At 31.9% G+C, this 19,268-nt stretch overlaps 1 protein-coding gene across 1 annotated transcript in view; it reads right to left on the bottom strand.

The window, feature by feature from the left end:
* Nucleotides 1–18,000, bottom strand: part of LOC145247880 (kelch-like protein 26) — a 218,595-nt gene extending 200,595 nt beyond the window's left edge. Inside the window, exons 1-2 of the mRNA XM_080109491.1 lie at nt 17,868–18,000; nt 15,972–16,219 (exon numbers count right to left, since the gene is read on the bottom strand). Of these exons, the coding sequence (XP_079965617.1) occupies nt 15,972–16,195 (224 nt within the window). The 5' untranslated portion in view covers nt 16,196–16,219; nt 17,868–18,000. The remainder of the gene's footprint in view (nt 1–15,971; nt 16,220–17,867) is intronic.
* Between the last annotated feature and the right edge of the window lie 1,268 nt (nt 18,001–19,268).

Below are 19,268 nucleotides of genomic sequence, written 5' to 3'. Positions count from 1 at the left end.
TTCAAATTTCCACCTCAGCTTCCGCTATTTATGAACATAATTAATAGCAACTTGTCACACTTTTGGAGTTTTAAAATAAAATTTCAATACTTATATTCAAATCTCACGTTGTTTTCAAGAACCAAAAAATAAAAAAAAATGGAAGTCTGTTTTATAAATGTAAACAAATTAACATGACATTATAATTAGTGATAGGACGATTCAATTATTTTTCCCGAACTTTGATACAATAATCGATTCTGTTTTAAATTCACATAATTTAGAACATAAATGATGGTCTGAACTGACAAACGGTTTCAATAATATTAATAACTAGCGAGGGGTACCCGGCGTTGCCCGGGTGTTTGGAGTTGTGTGGGGGGTTAAAAAGAAAAGTAAGTATGAGGATCGAACCCGAACCCTTGAGGTAAAGTTGTAAATTAAAGTGTGAAAAAAAAAACGTTTGACGTTAACCATTGTCCCACCGCGAGATGCTAACGGAAACATGTTTGAATTTATTTAATTACTTGGATTTAGCAGGTGCCCGTTTTAATGAGTTAATGAGGTCAAGTTTGACTGCGGGATGGTATTCATTTACTGCTGAACGCTTTTTTCCTCCCCAAGATGTTATAGGAAAAAGACTAACCCACATGCGGCGAGCGACAAATATTGAATATTTATCTTCCCGAAATCGAGCAAATTAAATAGACAGGCGAGCTTCGTTGTTAACCATGAGATATTATGCTTTATATGTGATATAAAAAGTTGTGAAGCAAGCGGCCGCTTCTCTGAAAAAAGCCTTTTGTTGACATACAGAAAAAGCGAACACACATACATACATATGTTACATGATAAGGGCTGTCCCCTGTTCATGTAAGTATAAAAATAGAGAGATTAGTTAAAATGGAAATAAGAGAAAGCAGAAATCGAACCCTGGACATAAGTTTTAAAGAACAATAGGTTTAAATGGAATGTCCAGTAAATTGTTAATTCGGATGAAATAAATAATAAATAAACTATTCAATTGTTAAAAGAATGTGGATAATAAAATATGGTTAAATAAATTAGATATGTAGGTTAAATTCCTTTGTGGAAACAACACAAGAAAAATAGGTTATTGGGAAATCAATGTCGAAAACGTGCAAAGTCGCGCATGTTGAGACACGTGAATTTTGCTCACGTGGCCGGGATGCATGGAGTTCTCAATATAGGAGGTGGGAGTTAGTTGGTCGTAGAGAGAGTCAGAGACAGTCAGAGAGACAGTCAGTGAGAAAACTCAGAGACAGGCGGACGTCTGAAGCGAGACGTTACTTCAGAAACTAAAATGTGAAACTTTGAGTTCTTAATGAGGAAGTCGACCGGTCGTCAGAAAATAAATTCATCATGTGTTTGTGATAAAGCTCATCTTTGTGTTTGTGATTTCTACAAAAAGGTAAATTGTATTGTTATTATATGTCTGTGTTATAAAATGTCATTACAACAACATCTCACTCTCTCTAAGATACAACATCATATGTAATAAGACAAGAACTCTCACTAAGACTCATATCATTACTAATAAGAACTCACGTAACATACGCGCACAAGTGGTATAGTCTAATACTAATAATAATAACTATATAACACATACATTTTCGCTTTTATATATATAGATAACCAAGAAACATTATTCTTTAATTTTATTGCCTTCTACTTCTACCTTCCTATCTTTTATAATATTTAGAATTTGTTTTATAATTAGTTAACAAACTCCTAGGTCTAACATTTGCGGGCAATATGAACTGGAAGGAAACAATTTTCTAATTCATTTTACACCAGCCACGCGCAATCGTCCTTATTGGCACATTTAAAAAAATCACTGCTTAAGATCACACAGTATTCCTATGCCTGATGAAGATATATATAATTGAATCTTAATTTTTTTATATAAATAAATGTTTTCCTATTAAACAAACCAAAACTTTCTTCTGTTTTCTTTTTGAAAAAGAGGATAATCTCTCGAAATTATCAAAGACATTTTATGATCCAGATTATATTTAATATTAGATCAATATTAATTGATGTATATGTGGAATATATTCATTCAATTATTTGTTGACGATTCTTTATAGTTGTTGTTTCCCGACGTTTCGGCCAACTACTCCCCTGGCCGTCTTCAGGTGGTTAACCGCGACGGGATAGGAATGCTGAATCTCTTAAATATATTCTCAGTAATTACTGCCTTCCATAGTTGTTGTTGTCTCATCACGTTTTAAGCCATCAATCTTCTAGTCTGCTTTGAATAGGATTGAAACTCAAAGGATTGTACACTCTACATTTCATTTTGTTTTTACATAAGTAAAACGAGTTTACATCTTATTTCCTGTGTTATTTTGATTTTGATTTTATTGATAACTAGATTTTTATCCCGGCGTTGCCCGGGTGTTTGGAGGTGTATGTTGAGCAAAAAACAAAAAAGCAAAAAAACAAAAACAAAACAAGAAGTCAATTTTTTTAAAACTTTGCCCGCTTTTATGACCCCTAAACATTTATTGTTTTGGGCGCAAATCAAGTTATTAAGTAAGATCCATGTCCAAGGAACCTATATCTAAAATTTCAAGTGTGTAATCCCCAAAATTAGCGGAGGAATTTAGTAGAGTTCTCAAAGGTCAAATAGTTGAATTTTGACTCCTTAACAGTTAATTTCTGGCTGAAAACCGATCACATCGATTTTCCCAAATCTCAGTACTCTGTTTATCAAATTTCGAGTCTGTAGACTTAAAATTGCGTAGGTAAATGTACACAGACACACACACACGCACACAGACACACACAGACACACACACAGACACGTTAACTTTTATATATAGATTTAAAAACAATTATTTCGTTTTATCGTTTATATATGGAAAATTAAGTTACATTTTTTTTTTATAAAGAATCGCTTTTGGGGTCGGAAATTTAGCTAAAATGTTCCTGATTCTGATACTAATTCCGATACCTCCCCCTAAATGTCTGATTTTTCAATTCCCGATTCCGATAAATCACCCCAACTAATTATAACATAAAGCCATCATATAAACATGAAAGTAGACATAAATCCTAGACAAGGTTCAAAAGCGAGTCGCCAATTTGATAGGTTTCCAGCTACAGTATAACTGGAAATATTTTCTCAATCATTAAATCATTTCTCTCTGATAGGCTCATAAGAGTAGTGGTCGATTGACAAAAATCAGAGGCCTGCAGTATTAATGCTGGAGTCCCTCAGGGGTCAATCATGGGCCCAACTCTCTTCCTGATCTACATCAATGACCTCCCCAAACACATACTTAAATCATTCGTTGACATCTATGCTGATGACACGACGATCTATGGCAACACATCAAAGGCTGTAAATGACAAAGTTCTCTCTGATTCTCTCTCCTCTGATCTCGAGCGCGTGGTTCAGTGGGGGAAGACGTGGCTGGTTACCTTTAATGCATCTAAAACCAAACTCCTATCCTTACATCATCAACGCTCTGATCCCCATCTGGCATCAATTGAAATGGATGGCTCTCGTCTGAGAGAGGCCCCGTGTTTTGACAAGCTTCTGGGTTTGACTTTTACTCCTGATCTGAATTGGAACACGTACATCAAGTCTGTTGCCAACGTTGCTGGAAAGATGGTGGGATCCTTCTACCGCTCCAGAAGATATCTCACTACTGATGCAATTCTCTATCTATATAAAAGCCAAGTACGTCCAAGGATGAAGTACTGCTGCCATATCTGAGTAGGAGCTGCTAAAACAGCCTATCCTGCCTTGACAGAGTACAAAATAGACTTCGTGGCTTAGTGGGGAATGCCCTTTTCTCTACCCTGCAACCTCTCTCCCACAGAAGAGACGTTGCGAGCCTATCCTTGTTTTATCGTTATTTCCATGGCAGGTGCTCGTCTGAACTCCAATCTCTGGTACCCCCTCGCCAATCTTTCACGAAAAACACCCGTCTAGCTGAATCCACTGTGAAAAATTTCCCCCACTCTTTATCTTTGCCTAAATCAAAACGTGGATTCCATGAAAAAGCTTCTTTGTTAGAACTGCACGCCTGTTGAACTCTGTTCCGTCTGCCTGCTTCCCACCTGACTACAACTTGGATGTGTTCAAGTCCAACGTTAACAAATTCCTAATGAACCGCCCCCTTAAGTAAACACTTCATCAAATCTCCATTCTAACGTAATGTACGTACTTGCAATAACCCTTATCCCTGAGTGGCTTCCAGGCCTTGATAAGTGGTGACCACTGTGTAAAAAACAAAAACAAAAAACTGTCATCTAGGCTTCAGCCTCTGTCCCATCGACGAAATGTTGCATCCCTCTGCTTATTCTACAAGTACTTTAATGGTGAATGCTTTGACGAACTACAAGAACTTGTACTCCCTCGACATAAATACCCCCGACAAACCCGACAAGCCACTAAGTCTCACCCTTTACAGTAGAGATCCCTATATGCAAGAAAGCCTTCTACTCCCTTTCCGGGATTCTGTTTTCCCAACTGTACTGACATGCAGAAGTTCAAGTGTAATGTGAACAGACATCTGGCTACTCATCTCTCTTCATAATATCCCTGCAACTTATGTCCCAGATCATAGCCCCCTTCTTCAAAGTGGTACTGTGCCTTTCTTTGGGGTGAAAATTGAATAAAATAAAAAGAAAAGAAAATCGCATTCTTTCGGAATTAGTTCAATAGTTACTCTCTCACAAAAAAAAATCTAAGTAGCAAATTTTTCCCACTAAATTTCACAAATAATTTTCTTCTGTAACAGCAGTAACAGATAAAATATCAAAATTAACATATACAGCTACTGTACAACCTCCATTTAAGAAGCAGGTATCAACTAATTCGCAATGATTAAAGCTGGTACTTGATACTCTTTCCGCATCTTCAATCGAATATTTTCATGCAGAATCACTTGAATCATCAGATACCGGTAGATGGGCGTGAAGCGTAGATAATTTGCAAGCTCCAAAGTTCGTGCTGTGACTGTCATGTTTTTGTTAATGACCGGATATGTATATTCATCGTCACACCCATACGTGCGTACAGCCTGGTGTTCTCAAATGGTCACCCATTAGGTACTGACCAGACTCAACGTTGCCTAACTTTAGTGACCCAACGAGAACCGGCATGTCAACACAATAACACTGTATATTAAAAAAAAAACTCATTAAAAATAAGAATAAAACTAGCTACCTATTACTGCATCAAACTAACATCCTATAATATATAAACTAGTAATAATATATTAACTAGTAGTAATATATTTACTAGTAATAATATATAAATTAGTAATAATAAGGGCTATGACAACAACATAATCTTTTCATTGTTTTGGCTCTCGAGTATATACCCGATACAGGCACATTTAATCAACTGAGAACCAAATCAGTCTATAAAAACGTATAAAATATCAACAGATACACACTCGATAGTAAAACTAATAAAAAGTAAAAGCAATAAAAAGAATATGCTGTTGTCACAGTCCTAGTAATAATATATAAATTAGTAATTGCTGAAAAATGAACGATCGATCAATAGAAAGAACACCTCGCATAAGATATTTAGGTAACCGAAAATAAAGGACTGGAAGTTAACAAGTGCGTTCGAGAAAAGCAAAAACGTGTGTGTCGTGACATTATTCGTTTGATTAGAATTGATAAGCAAATCGAAAACACTGTCGTTCGATGGTAACGAATTAAAGAAAATCAAATTAACTGCTTATCAATCAAGGAATTATTGCAAAGTGAAGGTGGCAGAACTAATTGGGAACATTGCTACAACATTGGATCCAGCTATTCACGGAAAGTCATTAAAAAGTAGTAATAACTATCTCGACTATCTGCGTTATGTCCCCCCTTTTTGACGTGATTAATTATATATATATATATATATATATATATATATATATATATATATATATATATATATAAGCAGGCTTCCTCAGTCTTGTATAGACTATGGATACCAACTCACCCCCCCCAAAAAAAACCCACTAATGAAAATGAAAACATTATATATAGAACCCTGGGAATAAATTTATAATCATATCTATGTATAACCATGTCTACATCGAACGAAAGTATTGCGCCTATGTACCCACAAATGAACTTACATTTAAATCTATCCAGACGATTATGTCTATACCAATAACTGTCTGTATAACTGGGTGTGTACGTGTGTGTATGCACGCGCGTGTACATCCACATGGGCGTCGGTATATCCACGGGGTCCCAGTGTGTGTGTGCACGTGCCTGTGTATGCGTGTGTGGATGTGAGAGTATAGATGCCCGCTGCCTGCTGTCCACATGGTGTGGGAGAGCGTGCAGCTGTGTACATATGTCGATGTATGTGCTCTCGAGTGTTGGTATCTGCATGCGCGCACACGCTTGAACGTATGCGTGGGGTGCTAGTATGCCTAAATCAGTATGCGCATAGGAGCCCATATAATCGCTTCCTTGGGGCCAAGGGCGTCGATGTATGTAAGTATCTGTGTATGTGCGCATCCATGCCTACGCACGCGCACATAATCTTAGCACCTTAAAGGAAATTTGACGCAAGCGAGAACAACGCAGGGGACTATGTATGCAGGCGCACATATGCCCATATATTTGCACGCCAGGGCGGGCATGTATGTGTACCTGTGACCGTTTCTTTTAAGTATATATGTATGTACGTGCGCATGTGTGTACCCGCGGCTGTGACAGCTACCTGACACTCTCCAAAAAATTAGCAACAAAATAAAAACTAAAATAAAAAAAGCGAATCATACCCCCCCCGCCTCAAAACATAAGCGAACACCCAACAGCTCAAGACATACTTTCCAAGATATCGCCTCACCAACGAGACGCTAAAAACTAAAAAACTTTAACACCAAGACTCGAATTTTAATGTAACCCCCCTCCTCCCACCCCTATATATTCCCTTCCCCTCATGTATCCCTATGCCCTCAGCCACACCAGAAATGAACTTCCCAGACCCTCTCCCACAAGTTCCTTAAACCCCAAGCTAAAAAAATTATCGACATACCAAACGCCCCCACCTTCCCTCCTTGTTCCCTTCCACTCTTCCTCTTCCGCCCTCCTCGCAACCCCCCTGACCTCATTCAGTCTTCCACTCTTTCATCCCAAAATAGCGAACATTTCTGTAAAAGTCTGAGGACGCTACAGATGGCAAAAAAACGGCCGTGTAGCCGAAACAATAATGTAACTTAACAGAACAATACGGTAACAAAAAATAAATGTACTCACATAAAATTAATATACGAAAGTATAGATTTATGCGTAAACTTTAAGTATATACTTCAAAAGTGCTCAATACGTAGATAGAGCTAGTTAGTAATTTATAAAATATATATGGCGATTAAGCTACACTGAATATTCCGCGTTTCATCCACTGTAGGACTCCTCAGGCTTATGCGCGAATTCTGTGGTTGTTTATCGTTATATAAAAACGATAAACAACCACAGAATTCGAGCATATATATATATATATATATATATATATATATATATATATATATATATATATATATATATATATATATATATATATATATCTCAAAACGTCATTAATTCATTACCCACACAGTATCAGCCATATAGCGTAATGGTGAGAAGCCTTGACTGTATTTGGGCGGTCGGGTTTCAATCCTGGCTTGAGGCAGTTGCCTGTCTAGCCGCACCGATGAGCTGCGAAACAGTACTGTATGTGGATGATTATATATATATATATATATATATATATATATATATATATATATATATATATATATAAATATATATTGGACGTGCAAAAATATTAAAATCCACCCCAGATAGAGCAAAACGGAGACTTATTGAATCTGCTTTAATTTCAAATATTAATACCATCAAACATAGAAAAGGATTTTATAATGTAGCCCCAATCATAGGTAATATAATAATAAATGAACAAAACATTAATTTAGATCCTGGTTGATAAAAAAAATGCATATATGTATATAACCCGACCCCCCTCCACACACACTAGATATAAATTCTGTTTTCTTCATGAAATTTTTTCTCTCCAGAACAGAAAGAGAACTGAACTTCTCCTCTTTCACATGTGATATATGACCGTCTTCCTGTACATCCTCGCCTAGAAATCCTGATGATGTCCCCTGAAATAGGGACGAAACGTTGATTTTATTTTTGTTTTTATTCTTTTAGGTTTTTCCTTTTTATTCATATATATATATATATATATATATATTAATTTTATTTATACAAACATTAATGGCTACATATGTGCATACATGTTTCTGTAATCACCCACGTTGGGGGATTACGTCTTCAGGCCAAGAACTACCTTCAAAAGTGACATTTCCACCAAATACATTTTTCTATTTCGTTTATCAAGTTAAAAATACAACCTGGGTGGGAGTAAAAAAACAAAAACGGTAAAAGGATGAGTGAGGTCTATGAAGATGATAAACATCTTTTTTCTTTTCCCCCTCCCCCATCTAACTTAACTTTTGGCTTTTTATGGCATAGGGTACTTGAGAGTTTCGTTTTCTTGTCTTAGAGTCTGTAAGTTAATAACCTTAGCTATGGTCAACCAAGTACTGACCGGTGCCTTTTTAATCTACCTCCACCCACACATACACGCAACACACACATAACACATCCATACACAGACACTGCCAACACACACATACACACATTAATCCATATATTCAAAAGCGAATCCATGCTGAACACTTTTTGTTTTATTTACTGAAAATAGACAATGATTCTGAAACTACGTAGAAGATAAAGTAAAAGTTACATTAAGGTAAATAAAAAAATATAAATAAATAAAAATAAAATACATAAATAAATAAATAAATAAAAATAAAAAATAAAAAATATATAAAAAATATAATAAAAAAATAAAAAAATAAATAAATAAGATAAATAAGAATAAAAATAAAATTAAATTAAAACAAATAAACCAACAAAATGTGAATAAATATAAACCCGAAAGTTATCTAAACCCCACATGTACCTATATGCGTGTATCAATACACTTATAAATGTCTAACATTTATCTACACCCGCGCATATATACACACACACATTTCAGACACACAGAGACAAATAATAGTATTTTTCTTTACTTATGTAGCGTGGTAACATCTTCGTATATGCAATATTATGCTACCCGACTACAGACGGGTGTATATATATATATATACATATATATATATATATATATATATACATATATACACACACACACATATACATACATACACACATACACACACATACACATATATACACAAACACACACATACATACATACATAAATACATACATATAAATATATATATATATGACCTTATATGCATAAACGATAATGATGAATTCGAAAAAAATAAACATCTTATATATCCAAACGAACTAAAATTAAATTGTGAACATAGAGGACAACAGGCTACATTTCTGGATGTAGATATAAAAATTGAGGATGGAATTTTTCTTTATAAAATATTTGATAAAAGAAACGCTTTCCCCTTTAAAATAGTACGTATGCCCCATAAGGATAGCACCTGCCCCGTTTTTGTGTTTTATGGAACCATTATGTCAGAGTTTTTGAGAATAGCTCGCGTTACTCTAAAATTAACAGATTTTATACCACCAGTTTCTAGCTTAGTAATAAGGATGATAAAACAAGGTGGAGATAAAAATAAAATATTTAAACAGTTAAACAAAACATTTGTTCGTTATCCTGATGCTTTTGAATCGTTTAAGATAAACCAGATTATATTGATAAAGGAAATCCAAAACTATATTAGCAATGTATAAATGTATTTATAATTACATATAATAAATTTATATAGTTAAAAAAAAAAAAAAAAAAAAAATGTATATATGTAAAAATAAAATATTTTTAACCTTTATATATCTAATTTTAAATAAATAAGAATGTAAATATACAAACTACTAACTATAGTGGGGGTGATACGTAGTTAAATGGATTAATCCAAATCTTATAAATACAAGAATGATAAATTAAAAAATTAAAAAATGTATCCATTTTAAATGTGGAAATTGATGAATCGCACAGGTAAGAAATTCATTTTTATACTATGAAAAGGTTAGTAATTACAATTAAGAATAGGAAATTGGGGAAAATTTTTTTTGTATATATATATATATATATATATATATATATATATATGTATATATATATATATATATATATATATATATATAATTTCTTACGTATGTAAAAATTATCCATATGCAGATGCTAACCAGTAATCGTCAGGAGAAAACTCTCCCAATTAAGGAAATGGATTTGTTTTATATGACTATATCAAATGATCTACACAAATTACCCCAGGTTTCCTTGATACTCTGTATACTGGACGGAATCACACCAGTAGCACCGAAACCGAAAAATAACTAATCGATATATATATATATATATATATATATATATATATATATATATATATATATATATATATATATATATATATATATATATATACTAGCAGGGGTGCCCGGCCCGGCGTTGCTCGGGTGTTTGGAGGTGTATGCTGTGCAAAAAAAGCAAAAAAACAAAAAAAAATGGTTATTTTTTTTTAAACTTTGACCCCTATTATGACCCCTTAAAATTTATAGTTTCGGGCTCAAATCACTTTATTAAGTTAGATCCAGGTTCAAAGAACCTATATCTAAAATTTCAAGTGTCTAGACCCAAAATTGTCGGAGGAGTTTGGTAGAGTTCTTAAAGGTCAAATCGTTGAAATTTGACCCCTTAACAGTCAAATTTCTGGCTGACACCCGTCACATCGATTTTCCCAAATCTCAGTACCCGGTATTTCAGATTTCGAGTCTATAGACTAAACATTGACAGAGTTATTGCGTAGGGAAATGTACACAGACACACAGACACACAGACACGTTCACTTATATATATATATATATATATATATATATATATATATATATATATATATATATATATGATGTTAATATCGCTAATAAACGCCAACAACTAATCTTAAATTTAAAAGCGATAAAAAACGTGAATTCAAGATGTCAATAATCGTAGTTCCTTTGGTATTATGAGTTTGATCTAAACGGCTGAAAGCTAGAAACATGCATGTCCATGGGCATACATTTGAGGCACCTAATAATATTTAATAATCAAAAATTAATAAATACATTCTATAAAAAATAAGGGGCAAAAAAGATGACATATATATATATATATATATATATATATATATATACATATATATATATATCAATTTGTTTTTGCATAAGCAGTAATTTGTTGCTACGTAGTCATGAGTATGTTTCAGTCTACTAGTATTTAGTAACTAGAGATCTCTTCAAGGAACAACGCTTATTTCTGAAAGCGGATTTTTTAATAAGCGTTGTTACCTGAAGAGGTCTCTAGTAACTAAATACTAGAAGACTGAAATATACTCATGACTGTGTAGCAACAAATTACTGCTTATGTAAATACAAATTGAAAATATACCTTGCTTTACTTCCGTATTAAGCACTCTTAATCTGAAACAGATATAAAAAGATTAGAAATTATAAAACTAGCAAAGAAAACCTTAATTAGATATGACAATAAATTATGAACAAGGAAGGATAGAGAAAACCATTTTGATGTTACGATGGGATTTCCGGACTCTGCACAGGTAACTGACCTGGTAGGTCTGTATATACTAAAGGAAATGTATAAAAAATATGGGGCTTAAATAGAGGACTATATAGAAGTGATGCATTATTTTTAGTTAATTCAAGCGATCGAATTATAGAAAAAACAGAAAGAAAATTAAACCATTTTTAATGAACTTAAGTTAGAAATAGTACAAAACTGCAATTATATAAGTGTTTTTTTAGATATAACTCTAAATCTCAACGACAATGCTTATGAACCGTATCACCAAAGACTATTCTATATAGATTATAAATCTAATAATCCTAAGTGTATGAAAACAGTTATTATCCCAGTATATCTAAAAGAATATCCAGATTATCACAAAATGAGAATACATTCGATAAGAATAAGGATTATTATACTGAAGCTTTAATTAGATCAGGATATCAAAGATCAAATGCATAAAAGGAGGTGAATAATAAAAATAGAAGAACAAGCTACACAATCTATATAAAATAAAACTCAAATGACCTTGTAACAAGTGTTGTAACCCAACATCAGGTGTACGACTTCCGGTTGCGCATGTTTACATAAACATAAACCCATAACAGCGTAAACAAATAAATACGAATCGCTACTTTTACAGAATTTGACCTGCGCACTGAAATATTAACGTTATTATTAAGAAATTATTACTTAATATGGGAAGGGCGAGGATGGTTTGCAACTATTCTGTATTACTATCACAATTTTCTTACAAATAAATCAACTTTGACCCGTTGACAACGTATTGTTTTACTGTGTACGTTTTCAGCGTCCCAATTGTTTTTTTTTTGCGTTTAAATTATCTAAATAATTGTTAATACTTTCTGCATTTTTTTACATCGTTCATTTCCGTATTAAGTTTAAGTTATTTCAACGCAATTTTCTTACAAATAAATCTACTTTAACCTTTGACAACCATAAGAGCATTTTACAACGTATTGTTTTACTGTGTACGTTTTCAGCGTCCCAATTTTTTTCGCGTTTAAATTAAACGATATATCAAAATTTGAATAGTGCATTCAAAGATTGTAAGTTTTTTCAAAAATAAACAATTATAAACAGAACGACTCATAGAAATCTATCTATATTCTTGTTTTCATTTTTAATATACTTTTATAGAAATGTTTCAAAAACTATTTTCTTTACGTCACAAGTGTCACGCTCATACATTGATTCCATAGTTTATATAACATACTGACTCAACGGGTCACGGGTAATCTAGTATCATATAACATGGCAATTAAAGGAAGAAGAAATGTAAAAAATAAAAGTAGTTATAAAAATAATAAGAAGAAAAAGAATGAAATAAAAAATAATAAAGAATCATATAAAAATAATGCTGTTACGATTAAGAAAAGTAGACACAGAAAAAACAAATATGGTTTAACCTTACTTTCAGTGATCATATTCAAAATAATATTCCTAATTTTACTAAATAGTTGATAAGAACTTTCCCCAGAAATTAGATTAAGTAAAATAATTAATACGGACACAGTTAAACTTTCATTCTCAACCGCTGCCAATCTAGTTAATATAATGGGTTCTAATAATGGAAAAAATAAACAAAATAGTGAATAATAATAGGATTGAATCAGATGAACTAAATTTGGAAAGAAAGCGTAACTGTAGAATACCTAACGAATGGCTATTGATTAATTTCTGAAATTGTATACAAATGTGAAGTTAAGATGGATAATAGTAAAAATATATATCTAGGAGAAACTGATTGTTTTTTTAAAGGACAGATAAGAAACCATGTTACATCATTTAAAATTGGACTAGAGAATGAATCAAATCGGGAATGAGGATAATGAAAAAAAGGATAGAACAAAAATAATTATTAAAAATAAGAGGAACACAACCGCATGGTTGGGTGATTGGGTTAGGGAACTACTAAGTAAGAATAAAAAGAGGATTTGAATTAAAATGGCCAAAGTTAAAGCTAAAAAGTATCAACCGAGTAAATGAAAAAGATGTTATATATGTTTACTTGAAGTTAGATGTTATACAAAGCTGTCTTCATAGAAATAAATTTCTGTTATCACGACTAAACATGATTAAAATAAATTAAAAAAAAGGAAACATTTATAGAATATGTTGAGGATGAAATATAAGTGTGGAAAGAGAATGTGGAATTCAGTACTAAGATTTTATAATGAATTATTAGATCATCAACTTAACATATGGAAACTAAAATAATTATAACTTAAATAAAAGAAAGCGTAACTGTAGAATACCTAACGAATGCCCATTGCAGGGCTATTGATTAATTTCTGAAATTGTATAGAAATGTGAAGTTTAGGTGGATAATAGTAAAAAGATATATCTAGGAGAAACCGATTGTTTTTTAAAGGACAGATAAGAAACCATGTTGCATCATTTAAAATTGGACTAGAGAATGAATCAAATCGGGAATGAGGATAATGAAAAAAAGGATAGAACAAAAATAATTATTAAAAATAAGAGGAACACAACCGCATGGTTGGGTGATTGGGTTGGGGAACTACTAAGTAAGAATAAAAAGAGGATTTGAATTAAAATGGTCAATAACAGTTAAAGCTAAAAAGTATCAACCGAGTAAATGAAAAAGATGTTATATATGTTTACCTGAAGTTAGATGTTATACAAAGCTGTCTTCATAGAAATAAATTTCTGTTATCACGCTTAAACATGATTAAAATAAATTTAAAAAAGGAAACATTTATAGAATATAAATTTATATATGTTGAGGATGAAATATAAGTGTGGAAAGTTACTGTTAAATTCTTGCAATAAATAAATTATCAGATCATCAATTAACATATGAAACTAAAATAATTATAACTTAAATAAGAGAAATAGAAGTGATTTTAAAATTAATAATCGTTATGGATAATAAAATAACACCCGAGTAATTTCAATAACACAATAATGAGAATAATCTATCATTACGTAACTACAAGATATGTAGACAAACAGATTAGGATGGATTAAAATAAATTTAATCAAAATATAAAGTTAAAGAAAACTAAGTGAGAAATTGAACTTAGATTGTTATAAAGAAGATAAAGTTTGAATTGTAAGTGTAACAATTAGCAAAGGTGATTAATAAACTAAATTTTGATGTACTTTCGATAAATTGATAAATTGACAAAACAGAGTTATCTCTCTTAGAACGTAAAGATATTACGAATGGTAATGAAGAGGAAAATAAAATTTAAAATAAAATACTTGGATAATAAGAATTGTAAAGTTGAATTTAAAATTTAAATTATTGACATAATCAGTATGGGATGAAGATAATTTTAATTAATACTATTTTAATTAACAATTTTATTACAGTTACTTCTTAAGAAATAATATGTTAAGCATTATTAATTACAAGACCGTGAGATGTAAAAAAGTTTGTATGAAACTATTGTAGATTGAGGAAGAAATAGTGGAACATCTAAATTTTAAATAGAAATTGAAGGTGTCGATAAATACATCAGTTAAATAAATACATCGGTGAAGAAAAACAATTATTGAAATAAAAAAATCATACAAAATATTAAATTAATATTAAAAAGGTAATTGGTTGAAATATCATTTAACAAGTAGAAATACGAAAATGAGGCCTTTACTAACGTTGAAGGCTATCGAAAAAATAAAAATTAAAAGTTAATATAAGAGTGTTGGAGAGGTAGGTTCAACTGCTTGATCTCTTAAAATAGAGATTACGAGTGTGTTCATATATATATATATATATATATATATATATATATATATATATATATATATAAATAGTGTATTTTGCCGTCTGAAGAGTAGCTGTTTTGGAATATTTTTAAATGATATATTATTTCAAATTGTCTAAATGATTATAAAACAATTGTAACGCATAAGGAAATACACAACATGATGTTCTCATTTTATATTTTGTTGTCTTGATTTTTGCGAAAGTATCATATCTGTGACTTACTTGTAGTTTCATTAAATACTTTTACATACAAAATCCGATCCCGCATTTTGCTAATTCCTGCCCTCTGATGAGAAGGAGAGTATTTCTTCGAAACTCCGCGGATTAAGGACTATCCACTTATCTTGTGCTTCCTTTTTAAAATTAAATATGTTTTTAACTCTTTTTCAAGATGTATTTTAACATGTTTTATTAATCATTTATTCATATATATATATATATATATATATATATATATATATATATATATATATTCGTGTACTTTCTTGATAGAAAAGCAATGTGACAAATTGACATAAAGATTAGATTATCCCACGATTTCCCCGTCCTTCATCATATTAAGATAATGTAAGAGATTATGTTTACCTGAGCAAACGTGCCAGTGGCTTTGCAGTAATCTTGTCGAATCCACCAACAACGAACAGAATGTTGTCAATGACGGCAATCTCGAAATTGGTCACATCGGAAGTTGTCTCCCAACGTTCTGTCTTGAACTTCTTATAAACAACGTCACTTCCGCTCGTGACCAATAACATGATATGCACATCGCCGCTGCCAGATTTGTCGACAATGTACAAGTACGAATCCATCTAGTTTGGCAGTTGGTGTTTAACCTGCGGCGAGAAAAAAAAGTAAATAACAACACGACAAGCAAAATATTTCTCATTTTTTGGCAATTTGAAAAGATATGTGTTGTTTAGATTTTGCATTTTTTTCATGTAAATATTTTTGCAGAAACATTTGTTTTACGTCAATTTCTTTACAGAAACATTTGTTACACGTAAATATTTTTGCAGAAACATTTGTTTCACGTCAATTTCTTTGCAGAAACATTTGTTTCACGTAAATTTCTTTGCAGAAACATTTGTTTCACGTAAATATATTTGCAGACACATTTGTTTAATGTAAATTTCTTTGTAGAAGCATTTGTTTCATATCAATATCTTTGCAGAAACATTCGTTTCACGTTAATATCTTTGCCGAAACATTTGTTTCACGTAAATATCTTTGCAGATAAATTTGTTTCACGTCAATATCTTTGCAGAAACATTTGTTTCATGTAAATTTATTTGCAGAAACATTTGTTTCACGTCAATATCTTTGCAGAAACATTTGTTTCATGTAAATACCTTTGCAGAAGCATTTGTTTCACGTAAATATCTTTGCAGAAACATTTGTCACGTAATTATTTTTGCAAAAACATTTGTTTCACGTAAATACCTTTGCAGAAGCATTTGTTTCCCGTAAATATTTTTTCAAAAATATTTGTTTCACGTAAATACCTTTGCAAAAACATGTGTTACACGTATATATCTTCGCGGAAAAATTTGTTTAACGTAAATATCTTTGCAAAAACATTTGTTTCACGTAAATACCTTTGCAGAAACATTTGTTTCACGTATCCCCGCACAGAGATATTGATTGTTAATTTTATGGATACCAACAAAAAACAAATAAAAGCATTGTATATCTACCCAATAAATAAATTAATAAATACTTAGTTTAAAATGAAATACACTTTCCTCGTGAACAGCGTTCCGACAATTATATACATTAGCAGGGGACTCATTCACATGTAACATATTGAATTTGGCATTCTGTAGATGTTCAGTGAAAATATATAGTCACTGTTTGAACTTTAGTTTCAGAAAACTCAGGTACATAAAATACCTTCAAAATTTAATAAAAATCGACCCAGCCGTTTTCGAGTCCATAGCGAACGACCTCACACAGACACACACACAATTCCTTTTATATAATAGTAGATAGATATATAAATAGATGCACTTTAAAGTTAGATGTAGATAACTGAAATGTATTTGGAAATATTTTATATTATTGGACACGTTAGATTACGAAACTACTCGTCACCATTGTACAAATATACACTTGGAACGGCTTACTACGTAGACAACTCCAATAGATTTCAGTAATCTATATAAAAAATTACCACGAAAAATATTTTTATATGACTATTTACATCATCATCATCATCATCATCATCTAGTATGAATCCGATTCTATTGTTGGCATTGGTTACCCCGATATTTTTGTCGTTAGAATTATTTCTAGATAGAATTACGGGAGGGACTATGAAGTGGTTGCCAATATCGTAAGCGAAAGTGACTGTTGTGGAACAAGCTGGATTCGAACTTGAAACATCTATGTCGTCAGTCCGTGTCGTCACCATCCTTAGATGATAGTAACTTAAATAGATTTGTTACTAGCTTACATAAGTAATATTAAAAAAATTATACTTACAAAAATATTTTTTATAATGTCCATATAAAGAAATCTATCGACATCTTAGCGTAGATGCGATTCATGCAGCTGAACAAAGAAGGCATTTTACAAACATCAAATTGGAGTTGCTATTAACAATTACGAAGGCAGTGAGGAGTTTAAAGAAAATGATTTCCTCAAGCGGTAATTTGTAATTAAATCCGTGACAATATTTCTTTTCCATTCCTATGTGTCCATTAATCACCAAAAAGTGACAACTGGAATGAATATCGCCAAATCAAAACAACCATTAATCATATACGTCGTGTCGCAGCAGGTATGATTAGCATCGCACGACGAATATTATTTACGGGAATGGCATCAGTGCAGAATATATATAGTGGATATTCTGCCAATTATCATGGTCAAAAACTAGGAATATTTTACGGTTCTGAATTTTTTGTTATAGATATTCGTATTATCTATATTCTCCGCAAGAACCAGTGGCACAGTCGATAGAGTACTTGGCAAAATTCTGTCGTAAACATTACAGTCTTCAGAAGGTTGAAAGTTCAATCCTCAGTGCTAACGGCACCTAAAATACAATTGTGAATTACTTAAAACTTCAGGCAAGTTATGACTGACAGAACGAGAATATGCTACCCCTATTGATTACATAAAATGTTCTGTTCGAAATCCAGCGCAGCGTATGACAGAAAGACTTCCTAATTCCACAGAAAGATACACCTGAACAAGGTCGGAGGTTACATCGACCGAAACGTTGTGAAATTAACAATCAAGATAAGAACAGTATTCAGAAAAATCAAAATAATACAATAAAACTGTTTTTTTTTTACATGGAGATCACCACTTATTAAGGCCCGGAAGCCACTCGGGGATAAGGGTTATTGCATGTACAGTAATCAATGAGATAGTATCGTAGTAATCGTTAGCATTGGAGTTTTGATAAAGTGTCTTACTTAAGGGGGCGGTTCATCAGGAATTTGTTTATGTTGGACTTGAAGACATCCAATTGTAGACAGGTGGGAAACAGGCAAATGGAGAGAGTTCCACAGGCGCGCACCTCCAAGAAATACAACCACATATTCAGATTTATAACTACAGCACACAAAATTGCAGTTTTTTTTGTGCGTTATATAATCGTGGAGGGGGCGTGGATTCCTATGCGCATAAACGGATTCACAAATAAAAAACTAGTCAAAGATAAAAGAAGATACACACTTGTACGGTGATACACATGATATACAAGAGGAGAAAATAAAATAATATTATCTAAAAAACAAATATAATAATAAAAAAAATAAATATTATTATATAAAAACGTCAAATATAATAATATAAAAAATTCAATTATAAAAATCTAAAAAATATCAAATATTATTATCTAAGAAAATCAAATATAATTTTCTAAAAAGTATA

Source organism: Euprymna scolopes, chromosome 26, assembly GCF_053919585.1.
Source record: "Euprymna scolopes isolate OS-2025 chromosome 26, ASM5391958v1, whole genome shotgun sequence".
NCBI lineage: Eukaryota > Metazoa > Mollusca > Cephalopoda > Sepiida > Sepiolidae > Euprymna > Euprymna scolopes.
This window is presented reverse-complemented; position numbering and strand designations above follow the sequence as displayed.